General features: G+C 36.7%; 3 protein-coding genes across 4 annotated transcripts; 1 reads left to right on the top strand and 2 right to left on the bottom strand.

The window, feature by feature from the left end:
- Positions 1–449: 449 nt before the first annotated feature.
- On the bottom strand, positions 450–11,229 carry LOC8289679 (ATP-dependent DNA helicase SRS2-like protein At4g25120). Of its 2 annotated transcripts, XM_015726345.3 has the most exons (29): positions 10,962–11,229; positions 10,236–10,824; positions 10,063–10,104; positions 9,660–9,823; positions 9,179–9,380; positions 8,919–8,975; positions 8,729–8,834; positions 8,509–8,642; positions 8,314–8,388; positions 8,048–8,173; positions 7,814–7,945; positions 7,643–7,726; positions 6,658–6,771; positions 6,456–6,556; positions 6,055–6,121; positions 5,716–5,766; positions 5,418–5,495; positions 4,933–5,139; positions 4,791–4,829; positions 4,473–4,544; positions 4,310–4,396; positions 4,182–4,238; positions 3,228–3,433; positions 2,781–2,874; positions 2,577–2,627; positions 1,557–1,619; positions 1,296–1,355; positions 775–837; positions 450–670 (listed from the first exon to the last, which is right to left on the bottom strand). In XM_015726345.3, exons 1-29 carry the CDS (start codon positions 11,087–11,089, stop codon positions 581–583), a joined length of 3,339 nt encoding a protein of 1,112 aa, XP_015581831.2. In that variant the 5' UTR covers positions 11,090–11,229; the 3' UTR covers positions 450–580. The 2 variants fall into 2 exon arrangements, with proteins under 2 accessions (XP_015581831.2, XP_015581838.2); XM_015726352.3 differs by lacking the exon at positions 2,577–2,627.
- A 101-nt stretch (positions 11,230–11,330) lies between these two features.
- LOC8289680 (U6 snRNA phosphodiesterase 1) lies at positions 11,331–12,854 on the top strand. Its single transcript, XM_002510987.4, has 6 exons — positions 11,331–11,528; positions 11,638–11,721; positions 11,795–12,044; positions 12,130–12,226; positions 12,317–12,382; positions 12,489–12,854. The coding sequence occupies exons 1-6, from the start codon at positions 11,360–11,362 to the stop codon at positions 12,687–12,689; spliced, it is 867 nt and encodes a 288-aa protein (XP_002511033.1). The 5' UTR covers positions 11,331–11,359; the 3' UTR covers positions 12,690–12,854.
- A 724-nt stretch (positions 12,855–13,578) lies between these two features.
- Positions 13,579–16,376, bottom strand: LOC8289681 (ankyrin repeat-containing protein BDA1-like). The gene is made up of 2 exons (XM_048372552.1): positions 15,255–16,376; positions 13,579–14,708 (listed from the first exon to the last, which is right to left on the bottom strand). The coding sequence occupies exons 1-2, from the start codon at positions 15,825–15,827 to the stop codon at positions 13,863–13,865; spliced, it is 1,419 nt and encodes a 472-aa protein (XP_048228509.1). The 5' UTR covers positions 15,828–16,376; the 3' UTR covers positions 13,579–13,862.
- Between the last annotated feature and the right edge of the window lie 114 nt (positions 16,377–16,490).

Raw genomic sequence — 16,490 nt, 5'->3', positions numbered from 1 at the left:
AGCATTCCACGTATACTTTGAATTAAAAGCTTGTGATATTTTTTATGTACGGCTTTCAAGTCGCAGTATGTTGAAAAGACGTGCTGAAAATTTTACTGAATTGAAGGCCTGATTTATGAAAGCATAAATTAGGTTCCAGTTAAAAAAAGGAAAAAAAAGAAATTAGGTTCCTGTCATAGTATGATAGTACTATGATTAGGGATTTCAATTTGTTTGAATTGAGTACGTAATTAGATTCTCTTTGTGAAAGAATTAAGAGCAAGCCTAAGATTCTCCAACTATGCTTTTGGTATTGCTTGTGTTATTCTGATAGAAGACGCCTTGTTTTACTAGGTGTCTGCAAATTCCACGGAAAGGAAAGACCTGAACTTTCTAGGCATCCACAATTAAATTTCATAAGCAGTCATTCCGCTAGCATATTGAATTAAATTTTACAGAAACACAGCGACTTGCAAATGATCACGACAACTCATTGAATAACTTCTTTGTTAAATTATCATATCAATATTTATGTGTATTGCAATGTACATTTACCATCATATACGGGCAGCTGCCAACAATGAGCAATTGATAACCGGAGTCACAGAGATTTATATTGCTCAATCAAACGGGAGGCATGGAGACGTGATGTGGGAACAACAGTGCATCCCAAATTTTGCAAGTAGCCAATCTGTGTCATTTTTATTTTGAATAGTTAGCTAAGAAAGTAACATAAACACAAAGATGAGTCCTCATACATTCAACTAATTTGTTCATGCAATTAATTGTAAATACCTGTTTTGGTGTTGGCGCAGATGTGCTCATTGAATTCTCGATCCTTACTTTCTGGAAGTACTCCTGGATAAGAAAGATAATACCTCAATTTTCTATCAACGATAAGCACAGTAAATTCGCACTTGAATTGACAAGGCAGTCTATACAAGATGAGGCATGACGGATCAAATTGAATTAACTCTATTGAAGACAGAAAAATTGGTTACTGACAGAGAAACTGGCAAGAGATTATTTATTTCAGCAAAAATGGCTACATGGCAGAATTTGGTTTATCTGGCAAAGTTACTTTTATCGGTTTATTCCAAAGCTCCAAAATAAGATGGCAATCCACCCTGGATAAAATTTTCAAATCCTTAATTTACTACTGTTCTGCTTTCCAAAGTATTACTCAGCCTTCAGTTAGCCTCAGTATCTTAGAGGTGCATTGACTTTCTCACCGGCATATTATGGTTTTTTAGAATTTTGGCACCTCATACAGATTGCTTTAATTGATTTAAGGCAGACATAAGCTGAAAACAGACCTGTTTCTCCCGCATCATATGGGCGCGTTCATCAGCAGGAATTTGCTCCCATCTCAGTGCCTATCAGACAGAAATAACAAAGTGAACAAAACTTGTGCAAACATATTATTGGAATGGAAGATCTAACAGCATGGAAATCAAACTATTCTTTATCAGAACAAAAGGGGTTTCTTTTCCGAAAATCAACCATAAAGTATGTTGATTTTGTCAGTCATATGCACTAGTTGCCATTAGTGATTTCGAAAATGGCAATATGCTTACATATTCTGCATATTGAAATGCTTCATCACAGCTTAAGCAGGCCTTCAATGCACGCAAAACATCCTGAGAAATTTATGTTGGATCAGTTAGTATTACTAGATATATCATGCAGCTATGCACAAAAATGTATGCAAGTGCATTTACATGTAAACATTTCTGCAGGTTTTAGAAGTTCTGTTAATGGAGAGAATCTGATGGGTATTTTCTATTCAACTTCAAGAACACACGAATATTGAAAGCAGAGTCCAACTTAATTTCATAAATTGTCTCCATAACAATTTTTTGTCGCCACAACTCTTAACATCAAAATAAAGGTTTCACTGGAAGAAACATAGAATGGTGAAAAAGAGTTTATGACTACTGGAGAAAAACATATATAGAACTAAAAGTTGCCAATGGCAAAATCTGAAATAAAGTTTCTGTCATCACAACTTGGTGTCGTTTGCAGAACCTCATTGTATTTCGTTCTCTTCTAAGAAGTCAGAACCCCTCAATTACTTGAAATGCTACGCTGGACCAAAAGAATAGCATAGAACAAGTTTCCTAAATTGCACGCCTTAGTTTCTAGCAATGGACTGAGTTTCCTTAGTTTCTTCGACTCCTTTCCCTTTCCTTTCTCCATATATTACATACATTTATGACCAAAAACTGGACAAATTATAGATAGAAACTTCAGAAAGACAGAAAAATGCGGTTGTGAAAAGCCCCAAAGTTGGCTGTGGGGTAGGTGGTCTAAGAATCCTAGGCACCTTTGTTAAATGCAGCAATAGCTACCAATTAATCATTTTAAACTGCAAGTACAAGGAGTAAGAACCCATACAGTTTCCTGTTAACTCAACAACTAAGTTCTCAATCTGGTAGTGACTCATTGCTTTTGCATGTACAAGTGAATTTATGAAGAGATGCCTTTTTTTGCTAAAATTTTTTAAGATATTGAAACAAAACTACAGCCAATATTTCAAATTTTAAAAGAATATGGATAAGAAACTAAATTAGAATATGAATGGGTAGGTTTATGACCTTGTGTTTGTTTTTCTTAATTCTCAGACGTTCATCAATAACAAAGCCAACCTGTACATTAGAATAGGATAAGAGATGGAATGCTGATAAAAACTACAACGCATAAAATGGACGTACATGTACAGGAAGTCATGTACATAAACACAAAGCAGGAAATACTATCTAGAGCTGGCAAAGCATTACTGAAGAGGACCAATATGTCACCTTGTCAAGCAATCTCTTAGGATTCTGGAATGCTTGCTTCTTAGCCCATTGATGGAATAAGTGGGAAACAACTGATCTGTCCACCACAGCAAATCTGCAAAACAGTGATATAGGAAACAGACAAAGGTTAGGCGGCGAGGACCCTAACCTAAATTACAAATTAAAAATATCGTAAAGTTCGAGTGGCAACTAGACTTGCATACTCTGACTTCTGCTATAAGCTATAAAAGAAAGAGGGAACCACATTTCTTTTGCATGCGGATTTAGTTAAGTGTCTGGCTCTATTGGTTGGCTGGAAAGGGGGAAAGGGGAGATAGCGAAAGGGAGATTAAGGATGGCAATTGGAAAACCAAAAATCACAAGCTCATTCCATGCCATCAGTATCTTCCAGCTACTGCTACTACAAGAATATGACAGCTTCAAAGACCATCATGATTAGGAAAAAACCTTTTCAAGAAACTATTTCCATTGCATACATCTACTGGGTCTTTTGATTCCTTTAAGTCATTATTGTTTTGAATTTCAAGAAAATCGATAGGATCCCTATGCACTTCAGAAGGTTGCTTTTCTCCAGGCAGACTAGTGGTAGAGTTGACAGTTCCTTTTGAGATATCTTGAGGTTCTGTTTGTAAATCTCGTAGACATACTTCAGCCTGTCATCCATAGACCCAGATATCGGAGAAGTGAGAAGCATGACAAACAATATACAAACATTTAGGAGTACGAACCTAAAAAAATGAGTACGAAACTTAAATTTCTTATGTGAGCTCATGGAGGCACTTTTTCTTGAATTATTTATCATTATGGTCTCAGATCCTTACAAATCAACAGTCATCAAATACTTAACAGTAGCAATTGAACCAATGCTATTTGAAAGGACTCTCTCTCCCCTCCTAATTTATAAAAGCATTATTTTAACAAGATATATGAGCAGCCTTTTCAATTCAAGGGTGAGGGGGAATATGGAGAATCATATTTTAATCTGCATCATGAGGCATGTATCTGAAATTCTATATTTTAGACATTCTCACAGAGAAATACTGAAGGTGCTTGAGCCTCTGCTAATTGCTACTCATGTTAAGTGATTGAATATAGAATTCACAATAAATGCTGATTTGAAATGGCATTGAATCCAGTTGGTTATTCTATACACTCAGTTACGTCCATAAATTACAGGTACTAAAATTACCAATTCATTTGTTTGAACATTTTTTTAAATTTCTTTTAGCATTTAATGAATCTAAAGTGAATCAATAATGCCTTTTGTTTTCCAAAAAATTAGGTGGCAAACAACATTGTATTTTCCTATATGAAGATTGGACAAAAGCTGCAAGTTTCTATAAACAATAAACTGGATAATCATTCAGCCAAGTCGCGACTTTATACAAGCAGAACGTGCACCTGAATCTCTCGAAGATGATCTGGAATCTCCTTGAGAAATCGTGATGGTTGAAGCATCTGAACAGACTTTCTTTGTTAATTAAAAGTGACAACAGAACATGTAGTACACATAGTTTAAAGATCAAAACCTGCCAATTTGAATCCAATGTGTAATATAGAATGAATAGTTTCTTTCGAGCACGAGTCATTGCCACATATAAAAGACGTCTTTCCTCCTAAAATTTCAGAAGGAAGATGGTTAGTTGAGCACCAAAATGCACCTAAAAGATTTCTCAGTGCACAAAAGCTTACTTCAATTGAGGTCCCATTTTCTTTTGTAATACCATTGAACTCATGCAACAAAGGAATCTCGGATTCATTTGCCTGCATTTAGTCCAAACATGAATGTGCTGTATTATGAATATGGAGGGAAAAACCACTTGCTTGAGATAAGAAATTTATAATGATTAACTTTACATGGCATCATCGGAATACAATTGTATATTCACCTTTGTTATCTACGATAACAGGCCAATGCTAGAGAATAGATCATACTATAGGAGAAAAAACAATGTCAATTTTTTCGATAAATAGGTCATTCAGAAATAGTGAGTGAATGCAGCTGAGTACCTTTATTATGAAAACAATGTCCCACTCCAAGCCTTTTGACTGTATGAGGAAATAGAACAAGATAAAGGAAACTTGAGGTGACAAAATTAGAGAACTCGATGTAGACATTAATATGATTGAGACAAATTGAATGGGGACAAACCTGATGAATGGTAGTCAAGGTAACAGAATTTTCATTTTCATGTCTCCAAGAACGGAAATTTTCTTTCTCACGTTCTGTTATGTAGTCAATAAAATCTTTTAGTGTGGTAATGCAGCCTCTCTCTTCCTCTCTAACAGCTCCAACATCCTTTATAGCACATTGCATCGACAAAAAATCAGAGACATCATCCAGTAAGTATTGAAGCACCTGCAAGGCAATTAAACAAGTGCCAACTGCATGTCAAAACACACAATAGACTTTCATTTGCTAAGACTACAAATTTACTCGGAGAACTGAAAAATTTAAATTTCACATATTTTCTAAATCGCATTAACAAGTTTTCATGTGAATGGTTCTTTAAAACAATTTATATTTCAGCAGTAAATTGTTTGGTTAGAATCCTTAAATTAACTCTTTAATTGTATGTAATAACATACAAGACATACTTTTGTAGTTGGCTAACTGCATGAGCACAAAAGACTTACAGATCTGAGGTCATTGTCTTCATTCAACAATTTCCCACCATCAACATCAACCACTGCCCGCTGCTCAAGAAGGTATTGCTGAAAATAAAGTTATAAGATATTAGCAATAAATCTACATATCAATGTACATGACGAACAAGAAAACCAGAGAGATGTCACATGCTTGTTACAGTTTTCTGGCATAAACCAAGTTAGTTCCTATAGCAGCACTGACATTCAATTAACTCCATCAAAAACTACTTGTGAAGCTATAGACTCGCAAAGAAACTGACATAGGAAACAAGTGGAATGAACAAACCTGAGGTACCATATTTGCCACTGACGTAATGACAGCTGAAATTGATTGTTCCTGAAAACATTGATCAATTAGAGGAACTCATCTACATTATTTTGATGAAATCAATTCCAGTAAAAATGACAGTCAAACCCACACATGTAGAAATTTCTTTATACTAATAGTTCGAGTCTAGCAACAAAATAATATCAAACAGCTTGATAAAATGAGGGCAAAACAATAATTAGTTCACTTTCTTAGTGCAGCATTTTATGAAAACACTAGTGATTTGTAGTAATATATAGTCAAATGCTTCAAATCACAAAAGAGGATCAATAATTTTACAAGTACTTATAAGTTTACCCTGTGAACAAGTTTCAATATCATCTCAAGTGTCAACAGTACCTTGCGTCCCTGGTTGAGTTGACTCCTATGTATGAACAAGAGGTAAGAGTAAAGGAAAACCATCAGGAGAGAGATTTCTCATGCTCAACTTGCAATAGCATATAATGTTAATGTAACATTACCGTCACGATGTTTCACACATACAATGACAATATCATAGTAATGCACTCCGAAAATGTTACAGCTAAAAGATTATAATCAATATCATACTTCTTAGTAGTAAACAACCTGATGTAAAAGAAGTGGCAAATACTCTCTGTTGTTGCACCAAAGACATAAAGCATAATGGTAAAATTATAAAGGGCAACTTAATTTGTTCGCTATACTCTCTGTTCTTCCAAAAAATTCGGTAAAAAGACCTTTTAAAGGTGCCAGAAATCTTTGCACTAAAGATGTCTTTTGCAGCAGATATGAAGCTGCACTTTCTAATGGTTAAGATTTTCTCAACATGGTCAACAACCTGCAAAGACAGAAGCAGAGGGATTGTAGTAAAATAGCCTTATATAAACTAACATGTCAGGCCACAGAAACATCAGAGAAGAAAAAGAGAATGAAACATACTCTCTTCTTTTCATCCTTCTCAAATGGAAGCAACGCTTTGAAAGCTTGACGATATGGACCATCATCGCATTTAGGCAACGCTGTTCTAAGCATGGCAATAATGGCTTTAACCACCTGTAACAAAGAAATGCACAGTAAATGGCTGATAACTTAAATAATCTTCTTGACATGCATGTTAAAACTACCATATACACATAGAATTATGTGTTGGATGCATTATTACAAGTGTTTTTGCACTGTGGAATAAATAAGAATTAATTTGCATTCTCCCTATCCATGTCTTCTAGGCCATTAGTCATCCTCACTATACTTGCAAATGTTCTTAAATAAATTATAGAAAAACAGCAAATTGTATCAGAATTGGCCAATGAATGGTGCTAAGATTCATGGAACTGTTGCAAAGCTGTGCAAGTTTAGTCATAAGAAATTAAATTAATTACTGGAACTTTTAACCTGCTGCTTTATGCCCTAGGAATGATAGGTAAAGTGAATCATTGCAGCAGCTCAGGGAGTGAGTTCGCAAGGGAAACTACCTTAACACCGCAATATAAAGCTACCTCTTTCTAGCAGTCATGCAAGTTTGATGAACTGCTCCATTTGTAAACTTTAAACAATATACAAAAGTAATTGAAACTAACAAAACATAATACTCTTCTTGTTCTCCAAGCCCAGCAATAACTGAGATTCTTAATTGCAAAAAGAATCACACTTACAATCTAAATCAGCTCAGTATTTTATCCGAACATGTTGATGACAATTTCCTTTACATTTAGGAAGGTGAATAAAGTTTCAACTCATTTAGTAACATTGATGAGATGACAATTAGTGTCAATATTAGAGGAAAAAGTAAGTTCAAAACTTACCCTTCTTTCACAAGAAAATCAAACTGAATACTTTTTGCAGTTTGGAGAAACAACATAAGCAAACATTCATAACTAGTGCAGAAGGTGATAAAAAATCGAGCAATTTAATAGGTGCAAGCAACCTTTTTCCTGTAGAAGGCCACACCATGAACATTAAATGGCATCTTTCTGTCACGAAATGCTACTTGGAAGAGCTTTCCTGACACCTATTGTATAAAGAACATAATAGTGATGGCTTTGCAGATGACCAATAAGTTTCTGGTGCACTTAAAAATTTGGATAGTGAACTCAACCTGCCTCCGGTAAAGTATGGCAATATTGCCATAATTCTGTTTTGCAGGTGATCCATCAGATGCCATTTCCAAAATCTTGTCAAGAACAAAAGAGCATTGTGCATGCTCAGTCTGGCATTCCTTGATGGTTATCTGGAAATTTTGGGCCACATGCAGAAGTTTGAATCATTAAAAGCAGTAAAAAGAAAAGAGGGAAAAAACAGATTAAAAATTACTTGGGTGGCATGAAAATACCTTAGATCCAGAAGAATTATCAGTAACAACATCCTTAAACCGGCATCTTTTCATATTATTTTGGATAAGAGAAGATGCAGCCTCAACAATATGACGCGTGGATCGATAGTTTTTGTTGAGTCTAATCTAAAGCATGGTATAGAAACCTCCAATATTATACACAATTCATAAGAATAATGGTGAAATAGCGGATGTACTGCTTTGTTACATCATTAAGGAAACAGCCAAAGAAAGTATAACTGTAATAGCCAGAGGACAGGGCATACCTCTCTGTAATTTGGAAAGTCTAGACGAAATGAATCAAACCCCGATATGTCAGCTCCATTGAAACTGAAAATGGACTGCAAAACAATGTGCATGTGACCTTAAACTAATAAATAACAAAGTCAATAAGTATGAACCTAGACCAGCAAAGGAACCTAATAGAAGTGAACTTTCTGCATTTTAGGGCTCAAGTAGACCTGATCATCATCACCAACAATAGTTATGTGATTATGAGATGCAAGAAGTCTTAGAAGACGGTATTGCATGCCGCTTGTGTCCTGAAACTCATCTACCACAATTGCCTTCCATGAATCCTGACACTCCTTGAATACTGAATTCGATAACATGACAGTTGTTAACTATTTATAAACATGAGAAGTGGCATGAATTGATTAAAGATACTTGGATAATATTGACCATCAGGATAATCAGTAAGCAACTTCACAGAACAGCTGATTAAATCGTGGTAGTCCAGCGCATTACAAGATTTCAATATGTCGTTGTAGTTCCTAAGTATTGAAGCCTGATTAGGTGCCCAGTAGAAGAATCAAATTTAGTGAAGCAAGACCACCAAAATGTCATCAGAACCAAAAAATTATCAGCTTACTCCTATCTCATCACCCATTTTCTGGTAATCCGCAGGTGTCTTTCCTGAAGCTTTAGCCTGAAATAGAGCACACCAGTAAATGAGGCTCCAGATATTATGTGCTCATGCAACAAGAAAAACAACACTCTTATCCACCATATTGGTTGTAAAATAAAAATCATGAACTACGTCGTATCAGAAACGGGACGGCATCAACACATCTACAAGATATGAAACCACACCAATAGTAATATATCTCGATCGAATTATGGCATACTCACCTGAGTCACAAACTTTTGCCATTTCTTTGACTTTTCTTTGAAATATTCTGGAGACATTATCCCATTCAAAGCTTCAGCAGGTTTGCAGGCATGAAGACTTTGTACATCAGTCTTTTCCTTTTCTAATAGGCGCACAGCCTCAATAATTGCTCTTCTCTGGTGCCCATGCCCATATATCAAGAACTCTGATGTGCGCTCTAACCTGTAACATGAGCCACAGATTTTCATGGTTTTAGAAGAATTCTAGGGAGCTGAAACCACAATGCACAAAACAGCCAAAAACCCCCAATTGCAATACAGAAAAATGATAAGTTCCTGACATGTTAAAAACTATTAAGTGATCGGTTATTTTTGCAAGTGTTAAGATGAACCCTACAGCTTGTGAAAGTGGCAAAACCAACTGATTTTCACTCCATTGGCAAAGGAATAGAATGGGCAATAAACATTTAAGTATTTACAGACAGCCCAATAATTTGCATACTTCTCTGCATGTGAACGACAAAGTTGCAAAGAAAATGAATGGAACGTGCTGATTGTAAGTTCTTTAGCTATTGCCTTCCCAGCCACGCCTCCAATGCGATCTCGCATCTCAGAAGCTGCTGAAGTGGTGAAAGTCATTGCAAGAATGTTTGTTGGACCGATACCCTGATTATGATTCAATATATATAGAAGAAAAGAACAATAAGTAAGCAGAATAATAAAGAAGCAAATAAAAGTATTAACATCTAGCAAACACAATGAACCCATATATAGACAAGGTACCGGCATACAGGGAAAGAAGGAAAAGAGGGATTATTATTGAAAGAACAGATTGGAAAAAGAAAAGCAAGGATATCAGGATATGAATGATGGGAAGATGATATGAAGCTAAAAATGGGCAATACCTCACTAAGCAGCTTCAGAACTCGCCCAACAATAGTGGACGTCTAGCATCAGAAACAGAAAATTCAGCTCATTAAATGGAGAACCAATTGGATTTGCTAAGAGATAAGAATTTGTAATTCCATGTGCTTGTGGGTGAAAGTGCATGTTGGAGATGGATAGGGGGAGTTAAGACCTTGCCACTTCCTGGACCAGCAACTATCATCAAAGGGATGGAAATATGAGTACAAGCTGCTTCCCGTTGCCTATTATTTAAAGACTGCAAGTATTTGGAGTATTCTTCAGGCATATTTCCATGCTTTACTGTCTGGGAAGTATCTTTATCCTCCAATCTAGGTTCCAAAGTACCTTGCGTTCTTATATCCTCACTTGCAGCAATAGAAAGTAAAGTAGTAAAATCACTAGTATTTTCCTCACTTTTATCCACAGAAAAGCTGCTGCTATTAAACCTCTGAGTTTCAACTTTTGCAGCAGAACTCTGATCACATATAGCATCAATCTCTTTCAGAATAGATTCATCAAAGTCATCATCTAGAAGAGTAGGTGTAGATAAGTTATCACTTAAACCCCAACACTCTGGGTGCTGTTTTATAGGAGTGATAACAGAATCTAAACAACATTCATTTCCCAAAGAAACACTAGTTAGCCTTGAACAAGAAATATCATTTGATTTGATTCCATTTGCACGAAACGACGATGGCGTATTCGTTTGCATTTCCATGAGAGGAACTCTTTTAACATTAGTAAATGGCGATTCGGCATCCCTAGAAATGAAATCAAAATGCAAATATTTCTTAGAAATGCAAAATACATCGTTTGCCTTTATTTTAGGCAATTAGGTTCACCAATTAATTTCAAGAAGTAGGAAAATAAAGCAAAAAAAAGAAAGGAAAAGCCTTACTTGGAGGAGGAGGAGGAGGAGGAATCAAGAGGCCGTTTGCGAGAAAGAAGTGCCTTGGCGGCTTTGAAGTTCTGTGAGATGCGAGCCCTTTGCTCCGGCGTCATGATTTTGCTATTCTCCTTTGACATCTATAAGTTTGTTTTAGCTACCAATGGAGAGAACTCTACAAGGCGCAAAACTATAGGCGAAGACAGCAGAGTGTGTTTTTTCGTTCCTCTGTTTCCCTCTCAAGAACTCGCACCACTTTAAACTTTGAAATAAATGGGCCGTCCCGTTATAAGATTGTGGACTTGAGCCAGATCCCAAACGGCGTCGTTTGGTACTAACGCCTTAAATTAATTAAGTCGACATGCCCTTCCACTCTTCCTTGCTCGCCATAAGCGCGCAGGAGAGGAAGAATGGAAGCTCTGATAGCTTCATATGGAGATGCATCGTCAGATTCGGACTCAGATACTGCTCTTCCAACAGCAACAGCAGCATCAATAACTACAATTTCAAATACGAAACCGGAGATCACACCTTTGCCACCTCCTCCTGTATCACTTCTCATCCCTCCTAATTCTATAGGTATCAACAAACTCAGTTAAATCTTATTCGTCATGCTTTTTTAATTTATATATGCATACGTTGTGCTCACCAAATGATCAACGATTTTTCAAACTGAATGGTGCTATAGATTACTTTCAAGCCGGACAGCCAAGTCGAATGAGAAGCTTCGCTCATGTTGAAGGCAACTATGCTTTACACGTGTACATTCCAGGTTCTTCTTCTACTGGTTATGATGTATGTTCAAAAAACTTAAGAGCAGTGTTTAACTATTATATGCTTTCCAGTTTATATACCGCCAGCGTCAAAGAAAGAAATTCTCTCCTTTCTGAAGAAGATATCATCTCTTGTACCTGGTCTTCATGTTGTTGACGTGGACATTCCACTTGACATCTTATGTAAAGATGATCAAAAGCTTGAACATGTTGCATTAGGAAGAGAGTTTCACATTAGCTTGGGTAGAACTGTCCCCATACGAGTTCATCAGATTGATTCTGTTGTTTCAATGCTTCGCCAACGCCTTCAATTTAAAAATCGGTTAGTTTTATAATTCCTGTGTGAGTTTAGTTAATTTCTTGAAAACAATGACATCAATCTGACACATAATTGTTTTCCAAAGCAGATATTGGATTGACTTTAGCAAGTGGGAGGTTTTTGTTAATGATGATAAGACTCGCTCTTTTCTATCGTTGGAAGTTGTGAACGGAGGATTAGCTGAGGTATGCTGGATAAATTTTTATGTTAGCTTGCATTGCTCAAGTTGTTTTCTCTGTATGAGCGATTGTTTATTCTGATCTCAATTGCTTCAGATCACTAAACAAATTGAATCAGTCAATCAGGTGTATAAGCTTCATAATCTTCCTGAATTTTATAAGGTGAGGATATCAGTACTTGCGGTCTCCTGCCAATTCTTTTCATTTAAGGGTAGCAATTTCGTGGGCATGTGTTTATATTAACTCTCAAATTACACTACTGTCATAGGATCCACGCCCTCATATATCCTTGGCTTGGGCCCTGGGTGACATCAGCGATTCCTTAAAGAGAGTCGTTGAAGAAGAAATAAAGAAATCAAGCATTGCGGGTTTAGTACAGAAACGTATATTTACTTGTAAATGTAGGGGCATTGAGTGTAAGATTGGTAATAAAACATACAATTTTTGTAAATTTCTGGATGAACCGTAAATCCTCTGAGAAATTCGGATCTTTAATTGCAACTTCAGTGAAGGATTTTGCATTGTCTGATGATTTTCTAGTTTAATCTTTTTACTGAGTGTATCAAGATTTGTATATTAGTTGTTTGTCCTTGTATTTTATGATGAATGAGGAAAGCATTTAATTAATTTGCTCCATGCTGTATCATTTGATGGGGATTTCCTGCGGTATGATTCGTAACATGATCTTCATTTGTTCTCTCCCCTTCTTTCATGTAGTATAAGTCATCATCTGTCCTTGAAGTGCAGCAACCTTTCCGCATTTGAACAGTAAACATTAACTGCCAAATTTTGTCCTTTCACTTGCACAAGGAACTTATAAAACATACGAGCGTTACAAATTATGCATTCACCCTCTGCTGTACTTGAGTTTTATACAGTGAAAAGCTATTTAGTGAACGACTAGCTTGAACCTGGTGCTTCATCTGTTCCCTCTTAATACGCAAGTCTCCCACAGCACTCGTGTCAAGTTCCAATAGTTAATTTTCAACACGGTAAGCAATTCCATGACCATCATTCATTTTGTGTTGATTGTATCGATTTTCTGCAGCAAAGATAAAAAAATCTTGCTAAGGCTAGGGCAATAGGTGTTAGAGAGAGGAGCGGGGAGGGTCGAAGACTCTACTTATTCAAACAAAATTTGTGAAAGATTTAGACATGTTCTGCCAGCGTCATTTTTATAATCTGTCAGTTGATCTGCTTAGCACCACTTCATAAAGAACATACGCATAAGATTCTCAACCACATACCATCCTGATACGCGATCACACACATTACGTCATTGTGTCATAACCCAAGAGGTTTAGGTCATAATTAGTGTTTGGGAGGCAAGAAAATAGAAAGAAAGATGAGAGAGAAAATTTCTGAAATATGATTAGAGCTCCATTATTCACTAGTGTTTACAACACATGACAGCTCTTATATATCAAATCATTCCTAACAAACTACTATATAGCACAATTGTCTTATTACTAATCCATTTGCCTCTAATTGCTCAGCCAACAGCCCATTAACCTTGACTATTAACGCATTATAGCTAGGATCTTGAATGCTTCAAGCTCATGTTGCTATCTAGTCCTCTTCTTGTGCAGTGATTAGCCAGAAAATAATTAGACTCCAGAACTCCAACTTCTGCGTGCTATTTTTAACCCAGTAAACCCATTATTGCTTGAACGACGAGGCATACGGTCTCTATTACAGATCTTGTGACCCTTTTTGCGTGTAATCTTATCAGTTTGGCTATAATTGGTGCAATTGAAGACAGTAATACTGTTGTCAAAATAACGTAAAGCTTGATTTCATCTGGTGACATGTTTACCAACGCAGTGTTGTAAGTAGAATACATTGCAACCATGCATATTTGTAGCTCAAATTGCAAGGGGAACCTACTTGTCAGGATGTTGATCATAAAAAGAGACACTGCTAATCCTATTGTGTTGAAAAGCACAATGATTGCAAATGCAATTGGATCAGATGTAGCAACAACTGATTCCCCTGCATAATGTGCTTTTTTAATGATGGATCTTGTGCTGTTGCTTCCATCTGGAATATAACTGTCTTGCCAAACTCCTCCTGGAGGGCTAATTCCAACTTGGAAAGTTGCAGTTGAGACTAGAACTGCAATAACTAGTAATGCACTCCGAGCCTCACTGGGAGAGTCTCGACCCTTCTTGAACTTAAAGTAATTGACTAAGTTATTTGGATGTGGTGTTTGACATGTCTCAGATGCAGTAGAAGTGCTTGGGGTGATCTGAGTAGAAGTACTTGCGGTGATCTGATTGACATACTGAAATGAAGAAATGGGAGAATGGCTGATGTCTTTCGCTTGCAATGCTCCAGCACCTCGAAGGATTTCGATTACCTCTGCATCACCTGCCTCACTTGGGAAAATCAATAGCAAATCAAGGCAAGTGAGGCCGCTGTTGTTCTTGGCATTCACTTCCAAAATGCCTGAGCGAATAGTAGCAGCACCAAGTAACAACTCTATTACCTGCAAGAAACTCTAATTATATATCCTTATTTTTATTTCTTTTTCTTAAAAGAAAAAAAAAAAAGAAGAATATGTTCAAGTGTTTCTTGAATTTTGACTAGAATTGCTGCTCTCTCTAATTTTCCCACATCAGCAAAGACCAAAGTGATATTCTGACGCAATAATGGCGTACTCGGCAATAGCTAGCGTTCCCAGAATGGTCAACAGGACAGAGTCAAATCAATGAAAATCTACTGTACAGATTATTATATCTTATCTTCATAATGTCTGCAATTTGACCAGAATTAAGCTAAGAAATTAATACTAATTGACAAAAGAAATTAATGAACGAATAACACCAAAGCCAATATCTGTTTGGTTGTGTTGACAAAACAAAACACAAGATAAATACGCTTTTACTTTTGATGATGAACATGGTTAAGTGTGAACGTACTTCATAGGGAGAGGAGAAGAAGGATTTGTAAATTTATATGAAATATGAAGTCAGACTGGTTAAAACTAAGAGGGGAAAAAGAAGAAGAAGAAGAATCGAGTCTAACAACTTGCCTGACGCTGTTTTTTCCAGGCTGCAAGGTGCAGAACTGTGTTGCCTAATTCATCCTTCACGTTCAACATTTCTTCCCTGTTCGTTCCCCTGATCCAGTCCACCAATACATTTACTGCATGAAATTGGTTGTTCTTAACAGCCTGGTGCACAGCAGTCTCTCCTCGAACAGTTACATCTTCAATACAATCAGGACAAGACATAAGCATTACACTTGTTACCTCAGCCCTTCCTTTGATAGCTGCTAAGTGAAGAGGAGTCTTCTTCTGTTTTCCCCGTACACGGCATAGTCTGCTGTCAACTTTTGCCAGCTCTCTTACAATCTCCACATGCCCGATGGTTGCTGCCATGTGCATGGGACTATAGCCATCTTGGTTTAATTCTTGAGCAAATTCTGGTTTCAGCCTTAACAGGTCTTTGACAAAGTCAACATGCCCGGCAATGGAAGCAATGTGAAGAGGATTTTCTGATGAAAACAGTGCAGTACTGAGGAGGATGAGTGGATTTTCTGCTAGTAATTGGTGCAAGTAAACTATGTTTCCACTTTGAGCTGCCTCCAGCAACCTGGCATCCATATTTTGATTTACAATGGAATTTGTCCTTTCTTTCTTTCCTTCTCAATCTTTTGGCAGCAAAGAGTTATGTGTTGAGGTGATTGACTTCTTGCCAACAGATTAAAGAACAAGTTAAGGAAGGAACTGAAAGAAATAATTTTATAATTCCTTTTCATCTTAGACCATGGGATGCTAAAGACAAGCCACCACCCCTCCTTATAATTTATAATGCTTATTTAGTTGACCAAACTGAATTAAAATAAAAATTTACGAGCCTCAAGAAGTAGTCGAGTATAATAAAACGAATCTCCGGACCAGGCTCTCTGTTCTTTCACTTCCTAGACTTACCCTTTGAGATTTGAGATTATGCGGTAATATATTTATTTGATAATGACACTTCAGTTAGTTTCTTTAGACCGTACCTACAATATTTCATGGTAATGCTGTTACCTAGTGCTCATATTTTGTTTGTTTGTTTGTTCTTGATTGGTGTTTACGGGGATGGGAGGCCAATCTGAACCCTAATTTAGAAGCATAGTCAGACGCAGCGCAACGTCTTTCATCCCAAACAATATAATGCATGATCCGTCTCCATAAAACAAGCACCAAACAGACTGAAATAGACCTGTGTTGGCAAGAACTGACCCAGCACTTGAAACAAAATGTTTAAAGATTTTACTCTCA

This window comes from Ricinus communis, chromosome 4 (genome assembly GCF_019578655.1).
Source record: "Ricinus communis isolate WT05 ecotype wild-type chromosome 4, ASM1957865v1, whole genome shotgun sequence".
NCBI lineage: Eukaryota > Viridiplantae > Streptophyta > Magnoliopsida > Malpighiales > Euphorbiaceae > Ricinus > Ricinus communis.
The sequence above is the reverse complement of the archived record's forward strand: the minus strand, read 5'-3'. Positions and strand labels throughout refer to the sequence as shown.

Bases quoted from the DNA above. Each gene is read 5' to 3' on its own strand.
- LOC8289679 (XM_015726345.3), bottom strand. From the start codon at position 11,089: ATGTCAAAGGAGAATAGCAAAATCATGACGCCGGAGCAAAGGGCTCGC. The intron at 6,772-7,642 runs GTTGCTTGCACC...TCTTTGTTACAG, and splicing joins TGGCCTTCTACAGGAAAAAG to GTGGTTAAAGCCATTATTGC. The intron at 5,767-6,054 runs GTAAACTTATAA...CAATGTTTTCAG, and splicing joins TATTGAAACTTGTTCACAGG to GAACAATCAATTTCAGCTGT.
- LOC8289680 (XM_002510987.4), top strand. From the start codon at position 11,360: ATGGAAGCTCTGATAGCTTCATATGGAGATGCATCGTCAGATTCGGAC. The intron at 11,722-11,794 runs GTTCTTCTTCTA...TATGCTTTCCAG, and splicing joins TTTACACGTGTACATTCCAG to TTTATATACCGCCAGCGTCA. The intron at 12,045-12,129 runs GTTAGTTTTATA...TTTCCAAAGCAG, and splicing joins CGCCTTCAATTTAAAAATCG to ATATTGGATTGACTTTAGCA.
- LOC8289681 (XM_048372552.1), bottom strand. From the start codon at position 15,827: ATGGATGCCAGGTTGCTGGAGGCAGCTCAAAGTGGAAACATAGTTTAC. The intron at 14,709-15,254 runs GCAAGTTGTTAG...AGTTTCTTGCAG, and splicing joins CCTGGAAAAAACAGCGTCAG to GTAATAGAGTTGTTACTTGG.